This window comes from Nyctereutes procyonoides, unplaced genomic scaffold (genome assembly GCF_905146905.1).
Source record: "Nyctereutes procyonoides isolate TBG_1078 unplaced genomic scaffold, NYPRO_anot_genome, whole genome shotgun sequence".
Taxonomy (NCBI): Eukaryota; Metazoa; Chordata; class Mammalia; order Carnivora; family Canidae; genus Nyctereutes; species Nyctereutes procyonoides.
The window spans coordinates 50076293-50091468 of record NW_026575020.1 but is presented as its reverse complement, the minus strand read 5'-3'; the positions used below and the strand labels follow the sequence as shown (position 1 = coordinate 50091468).

At 35.6% G+C, this 15176-nt stretch overlaps 1 protein-coding gene across 2 annotated transcripts in view; it reads left to right on the top strand.

Moving 5' to 3' along the window:
• Positions 1-1184: 1184 nt before the first annotated feature.
• The window catches only part of ABCA6 (ATP binding cassette subfamily A member 6), a 61517-nt gene continuing 47525 nt past the window's right edge, over positions 1185-15176 (top strand). The window contains exons 1-8 of one of the 2 annotated variants that reach the window (XM_055320881.1): positions 1185-1395; positions 2741-2841; positions 4539-4740; positions 5772-5933; positions 7791-7894; positions 8272-8498; positions 12273-12414; positions 13356-13541. In XM_055320881.1, the coding sequence (XP_055176856.1) occupies positions 2746-2841; positions 4539-4740; positions 5772-5933; positions 7791-7894; positions 8272-8498; positions 12273-12414; positions 13356-13541 (1119 nt within the window). In that variant the 5' untranslated portion in view covers positions 1185-1395; positions 2741-2745. The remainder of the gene's footprint in view (positions 1396-2740; positions 2842-4538; positions 4741-5771; positions 5934-7790; positions 7895-8271; positions 8499-12272; positions 12415-13355; positions 13542-15176) is intronic. The other variant, XM_055320888.1, reaches the window with a different exon arrangement.

Below are 15176 nucleotides of genomic sequence, written 5' to 3'. Positions count from 1 at the left end.
AATTTCTGATATTGTAGTTGTGAATTTTAGCTGTGTATGTGATATTGTAATTGTGTATTGTAGTTGTGAATTTTAATGCAGTTATAAGCAAAGTGAAAATTCCTGAAATAGATTCCTAAAATAGAGTACATAGAGTCTAAAACAACAAGAACATTAATAAAAACCTGAACTATATTCCAAGTGATTGAAAAGAAACAGAATTTTTGTTTGAATCACTGACCTAATATTGATACAAAAATTTAACAGTGTTTTTGAACTCCCCCCCCACCATGAGACCTTTAGAACATCTTTATTACCTTTGTTTTTGCCAACTTTTAATGTAAAGACATGTAACATTTCACTGTTGACTTTTTAAAAAATAGAACTAATTACCAAAAAAAGAAATATACGTATATAATACCATAGCTTAATTTTCAAAAAAAATTATCCTTTTTTTTTTCCAGAACAACTCTCAGCTTTATGATTATTAACATCTGTGGCTTGGGAGCCATGTCAAATATTTGAGATTTCCCAATTCATGGACTTTGGCTTCCTGTTTTGCCATTTACTTTGGCAGGTCAAGAAAAGCTTGCAACTTTTTACAGAGAGATAGACTACGCAATGGGAGTTGAATAAATTTTATATTTTTCCCAGTCTTTATGCAAAAAAAAAAATTGACCTGAATCTTTTTAATATTTTCTTTAGTCCTTGGCACTCTGCTTACTTTTAGTTTGTTCGCATGCCCTCTGAAATCCTACATCCTGTAAGAACAGAGCAGAGAAAGGAATTTGTTCATAATTATTCATTTGTCCAAATTAAGTGTTTCTCTAAGGCAGACTATGGATTGCTTAGCTTGATTAGGAAAAAAAAATCAGCTCCAGCACACTCTGCCCACTTAACACCAATTAGTCAAATATATCATTGGCAGTTGTGTTTAGGCATTAGTAGTAAAAAAATAATAAATAAATAAATAAATAGCTAAAGATTTCTCATACACATTTAACTACTTTGTTTGGTTAATGGCTGCTTTTACTTGTTTATTGCTCCGTTTCCCCATCTTGGTCTCATCATGTCCGACAGGCTAGTTCCAGTTTCCTTGTTTACCATTTTACCCCTTATCCCTGAAGTTGAAAGGCCAAGTGCACAAACACAGGGTTTGTTTTATTCCCAACCAACCACCGAACCATCATTTCCCTGCAAATAATTGGCTTAGGGAAGAAGAAGCAGAAAACAAAACAAGTTCATCATGTGCAGCTTGGTCTGACTACACACCCTTTCAGAAAACAGGCTGGGTAAGACACCCATTTAAGGAATAAATGAAGAAGTAGCAATAAGGAAATTTTAATTGTTGCCGTACACAAAAAGAGAACTGTGCTTTGACAGTGTTTCCAGAGTACTTTCCTAATTTTTCTGACAGTAAGTAAAGTTCTATTTTGTTGTGCTATGCCAAATATGTGGGTGGACACTGCTGAAAATCAATCTATTTTTCAGATGTTTCCAAATATTCATATGTATTATATTGAAGAACTGATAATAAAATTTTTCTGTCTATTCCCAACCAACTCTTATTGTGTAGATACAACAGTAGAATATAGGAAAACTAGCTGAGGGAGAATTGTCTGAATATTTTGTCATGCAAATATAAAATAATTTAATTCTAAGATTTGAAAAACTGAAAAAAATTGTCTCTGTTGGCTTATGTGCAAACATTTGGGCATAATTACTTTCCATGTGATTTCTTTCTTTCTTTTCCTCTTTCTTCTTTCTTTCTCTTCCTTTTCTTTCTTTCTGTTTCTTTGTTTCTTTCCTTCTTTATTCCTCCTTAGTTGGTTAGTTTGCCTCCTCAGTTATTCAGGCACTTCTGAATTCAGACAAATTGAGATGAGTTGTTTCTTCTTGTGTTTCATAATCAAGTTTCTGCTAGTTTGAGTCTGGATTCAGCTAGTTGAGCTTCAAGCTGTTCAGTTTAATCTAGAAGATAAATACTATAGGAAAATAGTTCATTGGGGTTACATCTAATGGATATAACTAATTATTCAAATGAATTTAAATAATCAGAATTTTTGATTAATTTGATTGGCTCTGGCATTTCTATTTAAATGCAAAGAACAAAAAATTATTATTAATCAAATGAGATATAATTCAATTACTCTATATAGTTGGATTTCTGTTACAAAAGGTTAAGAAAATGTGAAGTATCTTACAGGTTCTAAAATCTAATGATATCTTTTCCATTGTTAAATTCTGTATTTCTGTAAAATTGTGATTTTTGTGGCCACTACCTCCCCACCATTACCCACTCTCTGAAATAACTTACTATGAGTATATTTGATGTAAAATTTTGCAGTCATGTATTATTAAAATAATATTTAAAAACCATTTTTTGGGGATCCCTGGGTGGCGCAGCGGTTTGGCGCCTGCCTTTGGCCCAGGGCTCGATCCTGGAGACACGGGATCGAATCCCACATCGGGCTCCCGGTGCATGGAGCCTGCTTCTCCCTATGCCTGTGTCTCTGCCTCTCTCTCTCTCTGTGTGTGTGACTATCATAAATAAAAAAAATAAATAAATAAAAATTTATAAAAAAAAAAAAAACAAAAAACCATTTTTTGTAGTTCTTAGAAATCGGAAATATTTTCCCTAAATATGATCAAGATTTTTCTTTTTTCTTTTCTCCCCTACTTCCCAAGGTTTTTCTTATTACATTTATTGTTCTAGTTTATATTCCACTGTGTTTACTTTCTCTTTGTTTTTCAATGACAGGCTAAATGCATACAAAACAGAAAAGTGTGTATCAGCAAACTCAAGCACTTCTGTGCAAGAATTTTCTTCAGAAATGGAGAATGAAAAGAGAGAGCTTATTGGTATGTTTGAAAGTCTGCCTCTTTCTGCAGCTCACATATTTTTTTTTTATTTCACTGCCTAACGATACTCTTATTTTATATTTTAAGTAGCAGACTGGATTTCTTGATTTTCAGGTTCTTCTAATTATACTTGTCAAACTGAGAGACTCATAGCAGTCTGTGACACATAATGTAGAACTGCAAAAAGACTAAAACTATTACTCGTTTTTTTTAAAAAAAGAGAGTAAGTAAAAATTTAATTGTATGGTAAATTATAGCAACTATTAAGGTTGTTACCATATGTAATAAAATTAGAGTAAGGAAATAATGAAAAGAATGCCTGGAAGATCAATAAATTTTAGTTTGGGGACTTATTTTCAAAGACATGAATTTTGTACACAGAGATTATTTCTAAGAATTATGACCAAGTAACACCACTAATTGTCAGTTTGCATTAGGTAGATAAGTAGGCCATCTACAGCTCCAAATCTCAGGGGCTGACCTCAGCAAAGATTTATTTTTCACTTTGCTTACAATCTAAGGTTGGCAGTGAAACTGAAGTGGGTCTAGTAGGTGAAGGAATCTCCTTCACACAGCCATTCAGACCCAGCCTTCTTCATTTAGGGACACTGCTATCTCCCTAGGCCTTGGAGACCTCCTTGGGATCCTCTATATCCCATCAGATGATCAAGAAGTACAGGGGCATCTGGGAGGCTCTGTCATTTGAGCGTCCAATTCTTGGTTACAGCTTAGGTCATGACCTCAGGGTTGTGGGATTGAGCCCCATAGTAGGCTCCATGGTCAGGGGGAGTCTGTTGAGAATCTCTGTCTCCCTTTCTATCTGCCCCCTCCATGCTCTCTCTCTAAAATAAATAAATAGGGGGATCCCTGGGTGGCACAGCAGTTTGGCGCCTGCCTTTGGCCCAGGGCGTGATCCTGGAGACCTGGGATCAAATCCCACGTCGGGCTTCTGGTGCATGGAGCCTGCTTCTCCCTCTGCCTGTGTCTCTGCCTCTCTCTCTCTCCCTGTGTGACTGTCATAAATAAATACTTTTTTTAAAAAAAAAATAAATTAAATAAATAAATAAATAAATAAATAAATGATTTTAAAAAAATCAAGAAGTACAGGGACTGAGACAGAATAAAGAAGGTTGTGCATGGTTCCATAAGCCAGGCCTTGAAGGGGCGCAAAGCATTTCTGCCCACATTCCATCGGCTAGAACTCAAATCACTTGGTCCTACTTGATTTCCAGAGGCTAGGATTTTTGTCTAGCATTGTGCTGGATCACTAGGCAGTCTCTACCATTCAGTTCCTTTTCATATTATTTGATTTCCAATACAAAAATGTGACAACTGACGAAAACGTTATTTGCCACCATGAACTCTATCTGGGATACTCTGTGTCTTATAAACTGTAATGTCAGATGCCCATACATAAGAATTGTCATCCTATTAGTCACTCCGTTAGTTTCTATGATGGCTTCTGCAGTAGTTCACAATTTAATGCAAAAGTTTAATTCTAGTGTTGGAGAATGATATGTGTAGCAACTAGCTCAGTATGCATCTTTCGTTGGGTTCCTTTTGCTCTGAAGAGCAGAGAGCAAAGAGAAGCCAACCATGTGGCAAAATTGGAATCTGTCTTCAACAATTCTTTGGTATTGATTGAACTTTGTAAGGGAATATAATTTAAATTCATTCTTTTTTTCCCCCTATTATAGGAATGGGGGCTCCCAATACTTCTGGGACTGTACATGGGACTGTTTTCACATTTCAGAGAAAACATATATTTTCCTGAACTGCCTCCTCAAGATCTGGGAAGGGCAGATAACATTAGTAACTCTATAGATATTGTATATACACCTATCTCTGATCTAACCCAGCAAATAATGAATAAAACATCATTTGCTCCCTTTTTGAAAGGTAGGTGCACTAATGGCAATAAAGAATTACTGATATCATTTTATATCTTTTTGATACGATATATACATGTTTAATTTGAACTTACAGTGATCTATTGTGCTAATTATTTAGGTAACATGACAGCTTACAAATTTAATTAGTTTTTGCTTTCTCTCAAAACAAGTAGCCTTGTAAGCCCTTTCAGCTTGATTGGGGGTGGGGGGTCCAGTTTAGGGAGGTCTACATTTCTACTGGAATTTACCTAAAACAATAAATGTATAATTTCAGATTTGTAGAATAGTGTCTAGGAGAATATGTCATTTATGGGGTGCACATGTTATTAACATGGAAACACACTAAGATTGATAACTCAGGAAAAAACATCTAAATAAAATAAATGAAATCATGGTTATTAAAAAGTAATTTCAGAACCATGAAAAGTAAGGAAAGATAATCTAAAGATGTCCTTTCTGTGTGTAGTTTACTTTGTAAACATCTTTAAAAACTTTCATTCTAAATTAAGTCACTGTGCCACTGAGATAACTAAGATAAAATATGTATTTCACTCTTGGGCAAGGTGGCTGCAGTTTGGCTGTCTACTCTCTGAATCTTCTATTTCTAATGGGTAACATTGCTGGCTGTTAGAAATAGTCACTCCCTCATAAGGCAAAGATCAGTTGAGGTGTCTTTGCTCTAGTAATCTGACATCTGGAATCCCCTAACTATATAAAACTACTCCAATCACCTCTACTTTTGTATCCTAATTCTCTTATGCACACTTACCCTAGCATAATATTTTTATGTACCTGAAACTTGCTGTAATACTTGCCATTATTAAAAGAAAACACTAAATTCTCATGCATGTCTCCTGAGTCTAGAATCTAAACCATTAAAAAAAAATTCCCTCCTTGTCTTTGGGGCAAATTTAATTTAAGTGGAAAATGATTTTAGCTTAATTCCAGTGAAAAATATATGATGACACAGCTGGATATCACATTCCATTTTGGTAAAACTCTCTACAATCCTCTCTATTTTTACCTTGTCATTCACAGAAAGAAGGGTCATTGGAGTACCCAATCAGAAATCCATGGATAAAATACTTGTAGCCAATACCTCAAAAGTCATTGGAATCATCTTTCATGACACTTTCTCTTATAAATTAAAATTTTTACAGGGATATCACATTCCATTTTTGGAGGAAGATCCTTCCACAGGTGACTTTCAATATAAAATATCATGGTATTTTTCATGTTTCTAATGTAAGAAATAGGTCAGGTTGGGCAACAGAGATGTTTTTGATAGAACATGAGAAAATAGGGGCACCTGAGTAGCTCAGTCAAACACCTGTCTTTAGCTCAGGTCATGATCTCAGGATCTGGGATCCTGGGTCAAGCCTGCATCAAGCTCTAAGCTCAGCTTATTCTCCCTCTGCCCCTCCCCCCACTTTTGCTCCCACTCTATCTCAAAAAAAAAATAAAAAAAAAAGAACATGAGAAAATAAAGAAAGCACGTTTTATTGCTAAACTTATTCCAAGGTCAGTCATATCTTGCTACTAGAAGAAAACTCTTAAAGCATTATTGAGTCATCCAACAGAGGTAAAGTGAAAGCATAAGTGCATGTTGCAGAGGATGCAGAGAGTGATAAAGACTGAGAGATCCTAGCCTCAGATGAGGTTCCAGGTTAGCAAGAAAGGCAGACATTGTACAATTAATGACAAGTGCAGAAAGGGAGACAGAACATGAAGACTCCTAACTCTTGGAAAAGAACTAGGGGTGGTGGAAGGGGAGGAGGCAGGCGGGGGGTGGGAGTGAATGGGTGACGGGCACTGAGGGGGGCACTTGACGGGATGAGCACTGGGTGTTATTTTGTATGTTGGCAAATTGAACACCAATAAAAAATAAATTTGTTATTAAAAAAAATGACAAGTGCAAGGAAAGGTGCTGAGGGGTAAGAGATTTAGACGAGGGATTAGAGAAGCCCTAACCTGGCAAAGTGAAGTTTAAACCAATAAGGAATAGCACATGGGGGTGAGGGTTGCTAAAGACATTATATTTCAGATAGACAAAGAGCAAGAGTGAAAGAAAGTCCTGGGGTGACAACAGGCATCTGATGGTATATATGGAAGAAGAGCAGCTTAGCTGAACAAAGAATACAAAAAAGATGAGGCTGAAGTTACCCAAAGCTAGGTCCTATGACGTCCCACAAACCTAGAGTGATGGAGAGATGTGGAGGTACTTTAATCCGGGCAGAGAAATGATCAGACTCCCAAGCCTAAGTGAGCTCTCTGGATATAGCCCAGAGGATGAATTACAGAGAGGTCAAGGAGAATGCAATGAATCATACCAGGGAACCAATGGCGGCCTCGACCAGAGGCAGCTGAGGAGAGTGAGTGAATTTGAGGACATTTTAGGAAGCAGAATTGATATGATTAATAGAGTTGGTTCTTTTCCATTTTTTCACTGAGTGTCTACTCTGTGTCCTGCACTGTTCTGGCCCTGGGGATGGAAGTGAGCAAAACATAGAGCCTGCTTGCATGAATCATTCCAATCAGGGGCAGGGGGGCAGGGTAAAAACAATGCCCTCTGCCAGGTGGTGATAAAAGAACAAAGTAAAATAGAGAAGGCTTAGAAAATAGAGCCTGAAAGCTCTTTTAGTTGCTTTTATTTATGGTACCTGGTAAAGACCTCTGCACTGAATTCACTTTTGAGAAGAGATAAGGATAGAGGGAAGGAGAGAGCCATGGATCCATCTGCAGGGAGAGCATATGAGCAAAAAAAGTTCTAGCACTAGAGTGCATTTAGCATTTTGAGGCCCAGCAAGGAGTGCAATGTGGTCAGAGCAGAGTGTTTCCTCTCATCTTCTTTTGACTTTCTAAGACTTTCTATACATGCTATGGTCTCCATGAATAAAAGTGCCTAATTGAAAACTCATTTGCTTCTTTTTTTCTATGTGGCTATAAGTTCTGACTGGTGGAGCCTCCTCTATATTATTTTCTCTTCAATTCTTGTTTTTTTATTCTCTAATTGCTTTCATCTGATAATGTTGGTTATGCTTTTCCTTGTGCTTTTAGCTCATTGTTGGAATCAGTATGGTGAGTTTTCCTGTTCTCTGGCCAAATACTGGAGTAGTGGATTTGTGACTCTACAAACTGCAATTGATGCTTCTATTATACAGGTAAGAAAAGTTCTAATAATTAATGTAAACTAATTCCATAGGCATCAAAATTTTGATGAAAGATATATATTCAAGTTTTCATATGTTTATATAATGAAGCAGGTATACAAATGCTGCAGCTGGGTTTAGGCAAAGGAATGCATTGTTATTAACTTTGAATTTTCAAGTAGCTTCAGAATGACAGGAAATTGCAAAAACAATGTACACGGAGGTTCACGTGCCCCTCACCCAATTTCTCCTAAGAGTAATATCTTGCTTAACCACAGAACAATATTAAAATCAGGAAATTGATGTTGGTATAATCTCCATAGTTTATTCAGATTTAATCAGTTTCTAATTTTTAAATAATGATTTTATTTGTTTAAATCCTACTTCAGATCACAACAAATCACTCTGTGATGGAGGAATTGATGTCAGTTACTGGTATAAATATGAAGACTTTACCTTTTATTTATAAAAACATTCTTCAAAAGGAACTCTTTATTTTCTACTGCCTGCTTAACTTTCTTCCATTTATATATTTTATAACACTTAATGCCACAAAAGAGAGAAAAAAGTGCCAGGATATGATGAAAATGATGGGTCTGCAAAAGTCAGCCTTCTGGTGAGTGAGTGATTCAAGCAGTACAAACGAATAATCGAAACTATGAAGCAGTAAAAAAAAGTGTTATTATTTCAAAAAATTATGGGTTAAGTTTGATACATTGGCTACTTTTTCCTTTGTTCTGATTTTTTGATTTAGTCCTTTTAAAATTTTGCTATGAAAAATGGGGATTATAATTTGCTGAGCACTTTTTCCGTGCCATGAGTATATTAAGCTAATGCTGTGAGAGAGATTATTCTATTAAGATCAAAGAGAATAAAAGAATTGTCTAATGTCAGATGGATGATGTTTATGGACCAGAGCTGGGACTCCAACCCAGCTGCCTTGATTGCAATTCTCCTGCTAGGTCTTCCCACAGTTATCATTTGATTTCTCCACACTCCCTCATATTGAAAAAATGTATGATCCTATAATAGCTAGCTTGTGTACAGAGGTTTGATCATCAGGTATATATATTTTTGCAGCACTTAAATGCCATGTGTTGGAGTTGAGATAGCATATAAATTGTGCCCAGCACATATAGCACTTAGGATGGCATATAAGAAGGGCTTAATAAAAACATTTACTTCATATATTGATATATTTGTACCTTGCCTCATTCACAAATGATTTAAATTATTTTAATATTTTTTATCGTTTTATTTTTTTAAAAATATTTTATTTATTTGAGAGAGAGCGCGTGCACACACCAGCAGCAGAGAGGGGCAGAGGGAGAGGGAGAAACAGGATCCTGGCTGAGCAGGTCACCCATGGGACTTGATCCCAGGATCCCGGGATCATGACCTGAGCCAAAGTCAGATGCTTAACGGACTGAGCCACCCAGATGTCTCTAATGATTTTTAAATATATATATATATTTTTAAAAATGTATTTTTATGTATGTATGTCTCTATGTGTGTGTATTTGTATTATAATAAAAATAAATAATTGAGGAATAGAAACAAGGACTAACAAAATGATGAGTAGGTAAGACTAGCTGATAAAAATGCAAATCATAGAAACTCTAAGCTTCCAACAGGCCAAAGCAGAGAATTCTGCAATGCAATCAGATGCAAAATCCACATTGCCCAGGAAACGGAAAAATAATCTGTTCATTTTAAAAGAAGTCTAACATTTTTCAATATTGAATCCTGGAAGATATTTCTTAGTATAGTCCCCATATCAAGAAAATTACTCTTTATGAACGTAAGACTACCTGGAATGGATAAGGAACTGTTTTTTGAACAATCTTTTGCAAGCCACATGTTCTCTGAAATAAAACTATGGTCTAGGAAATTTTATATTTCCTATAAAGTGTATTTGATTAAAAGAGGGAGTTTTGATTCTAAGATACCTTAATTGTGAATAGAAAAAGAGGGAACTGTTTCTGAAACCAAAAAGGAAGGAGTGGAATGGTTTGAATGGAATTTTGGCAAATGCAAAGGAATGAATGGAGTTTGTTAGGAGGGAAGGGGGGGAATCTGTGTAAAAGGACCATTTTTCAGTCTAGGGACCCTCTTATGGGGCAGCATTCCTGTAGTCACCTGAGAATAGGTAGGCACAACTCAACTCTAGATTAAAATCAGAAAGGTATTGGATGTTTAGATGTGCGTTCATTCTCAGGATAAATGCTTCCTAGTATGCATGTAAACTAGATTTAGCAAAATGGGTTTATAGGTCCTTAAAACTAAAAAGGAAAAAAATCTGAAATGTCTTTATTAAGTATGGAGTGTTTCTTGGAAATAAATTTTATGACAACCTTTTTTAAAAAATAATGTAATAAATGTGAAATACATCAACATTTATTATTTCAGTGTGATACCCGAATTGCTTTGGTTTTATCATGAAGGTTTTCATAGCTTTATTAACATCTCCCACCACCCCAACTCCCTGCAATGAGTTCCCTTTTCTAGGTAATGTTTTAAAATCCTTAATTTGTAATTCTCCTATAGATTTTCAATTCCTACCTATAGTAGTTCCCTTCTGTACTCAGGAAGCGGATTCTGCAGAATGCCATATGCTTTCCAAAAATGCTGATGTTTCTAATAAAGGCTGAATCATTGTAATGACATGACCTTTAAAAAAAAAGTCGAATAAGCAGTAATTAAACCTATTGTACTGGGACATATTGATGCAAGTTCCTGCTTTCATTTTATTTTTTAAATTTCTTTTCAAGTTCCTGGTTTTAATACTCTCGCTATTTTTTTCCAGTTGTTTAATTCTTATTCAGTTGACCGATTTTATGTACAGGAAAGAGCTCTGGACTGAGAAAGGACTGTGACAAATCTTAACTTTGTTACTGATTTACTTTGTTGACCTTGAATAGGTCCATTAAGTGGTAATAGGAACTACAGTTTACTTATCTGGAAAATGAGAAACTTGGGCTCAAACACCCTGTGGGCTAGTTAGATGGAAGATAGAATTTCTTAATAACTTAAATTTAACTTAAATTTCTTAATAACTACCTCATAAAAATGTGAATACCAGCACATCTAAAGCAAAGCAGCATGAACACTTAAGAATGTACCATAGGGGTGCCTGGGTGGCTCATTTGGCTAAGCATCGGCCTTCAGCTCAAGTCATGACCCAGGATCCCAGGAATGAGTTCCCTCTGCCCCTCCCCCTGCTCATGCTCTCTCTCTCTCAAATAAATAAATTAAATATTTTTAAAAAGAGCATACTGTAATTTATATCAGTTGAAAAAAGAAATCATAATAGGAAAAGCAATAATAGGATGGGCTTTGTGGAGTTATGAAATTTCAGTTTTCTACTGCTAGGGAGAGTGGAGGTCATGCCAACTGGGATTCTCAAAAATGGTCAAATTATCATCTGCCCCTAGTGCTTCCATGGTTGCTTGATTGATCAGCAGATGTTAAATTTCCTTCCGCTTCTACAGTTAGAACATTTTGGTAATATGTAATCACACTTAAGATACAAAAATGACAAGTACAAGAGTGTTCTTGTTTTTTCTTTTCTTTTTAAAATTAGTTTCGGAGGTAGAATTTAGTGATTCATCAGTTGCATAGAACACCCAGTGCTCATTACATCATGTACCCTCCTCAATATCCATCGCTCGATTATCCCTTCTCCTCTCCCACCTCCCCTCCAGCAACCCTCAGTTTGTTTTTTAGACTCTAATGGTTTGCCACCCTCTCAATTTTCATCCTACTCTATTTTTTTCTTCCCAAGTACAAGAGTGTTCTTGGCAACAATGCATCAGAAATAAAAATCAGAAACAACTTAAATGTCCATGGACAGGAGAACATTGGAATATATTCAGACAATGAAATATTACACAGCAGTGTATAATATTGTATATGTTGATTGATAAAAGGCAAGCAGCAGAAGAATACATGCAAGATCATGCTATTTATGCAGTGTTCATACTATTTATAAAATATGTGAACACAGGAGGATCCCTGGGTGGCTCAGTGGTTTAGCGCCTGCCTTTGGCACAAGGTGTGATCCTGGAGTCCTGGGATCGAGTCCCACGTCGGGCTCCTGGCATGGAGCCTGCTTCTCCCTCCTCCTGTGTCTCTGCCTCTCTCTCTCTATCATTCATAAATAAAATAAATAAATAAATCTTTAAAAAAATATGTGAACACAGAACTTATGCCTAGCCAGTAAGCAGCAGCACAGCCATGCCTATGTAGTATTAGTAATATTTTATTTATTAATCTAGGTGGCAAGTAGATGGGTAAACGTTGTACTATTCTTTAGATATTTTTGTACATTTTAAATATTTCATAATGAAGTTAAAATAATTAAAATAATTTTTTGTCTTTCTTTATGTAGGATCTCCTGCGGTTTAATCTATGCTGGTTTCATCTTCATTGTTTCCATAATGATGACAGTTATCATAACAGTTACCCAAATTATAGTCATGACGGGCTTCATGGTCATATTTACACTCATTTTCTTATATGGTTTATCTTTGGTAAGTTCATACATAATATTACCATGTTCTCTGCTTTAGATCTTAGCTGTCTGTAGCAAAAATGAATTTCTCTGGAGGTTATTACAGTTATTTCCTTCATGTCCATTTTGTATGTGTGCGCATATGTGTGTGTTTGGTTGAGAAATCTCCATCAATGTGAGAAGATTATGTAATATAAAAAAATTGAACCTCTCTTTTGCATAAAATTCTGAGTTAATGAAATGATGCCCCCAAAAGAAAAAAATGATTCTAAAATTATTTTGACTTTAAGACTTTTCTAGATGATTTTAATGAGGCTGCCCTTGAGGAGCGGACCCATCTCTTTTCACCAAAGGTTCTCTGTAACAATGGTGGCTTTCACAGTATCTTTCTCTGACACATGACCTTGCCCTCACTTCCTGTGTCAAGCTTCTTGCTTCGTAAAACAAGAGCCTCTAAATTCTGCAGAGGGTGCATAGATGCTCTTTGTAATACATTAATGTAGGTTCTTTTTAGAAAAGATTTTATTTATTTATTCATGAGAGACACACAGAGAGAGGCAGAGACACAGAGGGAGCAGCAGGCTCCATGCAGGGAACCGGATGTGGGACTCGATCCAAGGACCCTGAGCCTAAGACAGATGCTCAATCTCTGAGCCACCCAGGTGTTCCATTAATGTAGGTTCTTTCAGTGTTTCCAAGTCTGCATTTCTGTCCTTTTCTTAGCTCTCATTCAACTTGTCCCCACCCTTTCTTCGTCAACTAAAGCCCAACAGTTGAGGAGGGCAAAAAAGAATCCTCTTTACAAAGCGGTTGGAGGAAGGGCTGAGCATTAATATTTTCATCACTGTCTCACTGATATATATTTATATTATGATCTAAAGATCCATATTTTATTGTGCTACCAATGATGCTCAGGGAACTAAGTATGTTAAATGGCTAGACGTCTTCTCTCTCTTTCAGATAGCTTTAACATTCCTGATGAGCGTGTTGTTAAAGAAGACTGTCCTCACCAATTTGGTGATGCTTTTCCTCAATGTGTTTTGTGGGACTATAGGATTCGGTGTGTATTATAGACAACTTCCTTCCTCTTTGGAGTGGATTTTGAGTATTTGCAGCCCCTTTGCCTTCACTGCTGGGATGAATAAGGTGAGAACATAGTTAATTGCTTTTTATTGAACTTTCAAAAGAATTTGATATTTCGTGACTTCATAATCACTCTTTCAATTAAAGAGCATTTATTCCAAACGATTTTACCCTAAAGTTAGATTTGAGAATGTTATTATTACTTTGTAGAAAAATCATCATCACACAAGGAAACTTAAATAAGAACATCTTGACTACAACAGATTTCATGTCTCAGATGTGTTTTCATTTTGAAGCCTTATCTTCTTGTTTCTCACGCTTTATATAATGAAGATATTCTCTAGTTTACTAAAAGGCATTGTATAAACCTCTGCTTGAAACCTCAAATCTGAAAAGTTTTCAAGACCATAAAGAGTTCAGCAAATAACAACAAAGTATATCAAAATACTCATGGACTAGATCAAGAAATAGAAAGATGCCACAATTCCAGAGCTCCTCCAAACACTCCTTCCTCCTAAAGGTGAAAGTGTTGTGATCATCATTTCCTGCCTTTTCATTTATCACCTAATGTGTGTTCCTAAGTATAATTTTTTAGTGTTGCCTCTTTGAAACTTTATATAAGTGATAGTCTACAAATTTTTTTGAAATTCTGGTTTTCTTCCCACTCAACATTATATTTTTAGATCTCATCCACAGTTTCCGTGTAGCGATAGTAGACTGTTATGTAGTATTCTATTGTGTGACTATACAATTGATTCTCTTGTTAATGAACAAATATATTCCAGTTTTTGACTTGTATTAACTCTGCAAAAAAATTCTTCTACATATTTCCTAGTGAATATGGGCATTCAGTTGTGTTTGGCGTATATGTAGGAGTTGAATAGTAGGTCTTAAATATGGATAACTTAATCTTCATAGCTATGCCAAATATTTTTCCAAAGTGGTTACATCAATTTACTTTTGCACCAAGAGTTTCCGAGCTACATTTGCTCCAAATCTTCACCGGCATTTGAGGACAGTCAGTCGTCCAAATTTTAGCTATTCTGGTGAATCTGCAATAATAATCCTTATTGTATTAATTTGCATTGTCTTGATTCTTCTTTTAATGAGTTTCATTCTTTTTCATATGCTCACTGGCGTTTTGGTTTCTCCCTTTAATAAAGCGCCTATTCAGTTCTTTTGCCCATGTTTTAACTGACTTTTTAGCTTTTCCTTATCACTTTGTAGGAATTTCTTATATAAGCCAGATATGAGACATTTTTCAGTTATTTGTTGCTGATCTTTTTACTCTTTTAATGGTGCTTTTAATGAGCAAGTTTCTTAATTTTGCTAAAGTCCAGTTTGTCAAGTTTCCTTTTCTGTAGAGTGCTTTTTTTTTATCTTTAAGAAATCATTGCATTTCCCAAGATTATAAAGAGATGCTCCCATGGCTTTTTTCTGGAAGTTCAATTGATTCTGCTTGTACAGATATAAAATCCATTTCAGAATAACTTTTGTGTATCTATAGTTAGAAACAATATTAATTTTTCTACATGAATATCCAATTTCCTTTACTTCATTTATTGAAAAGATTATCATTTCCTTGAACAGATTGCAGTATCTCCTTTGTCATAGCTTTACCAATTCTGTATTGACCCATCTGTCCATCCTTCCACTGTTGCCACATTGTCTTAATTGTTTTTGCTCATATATCCTGAT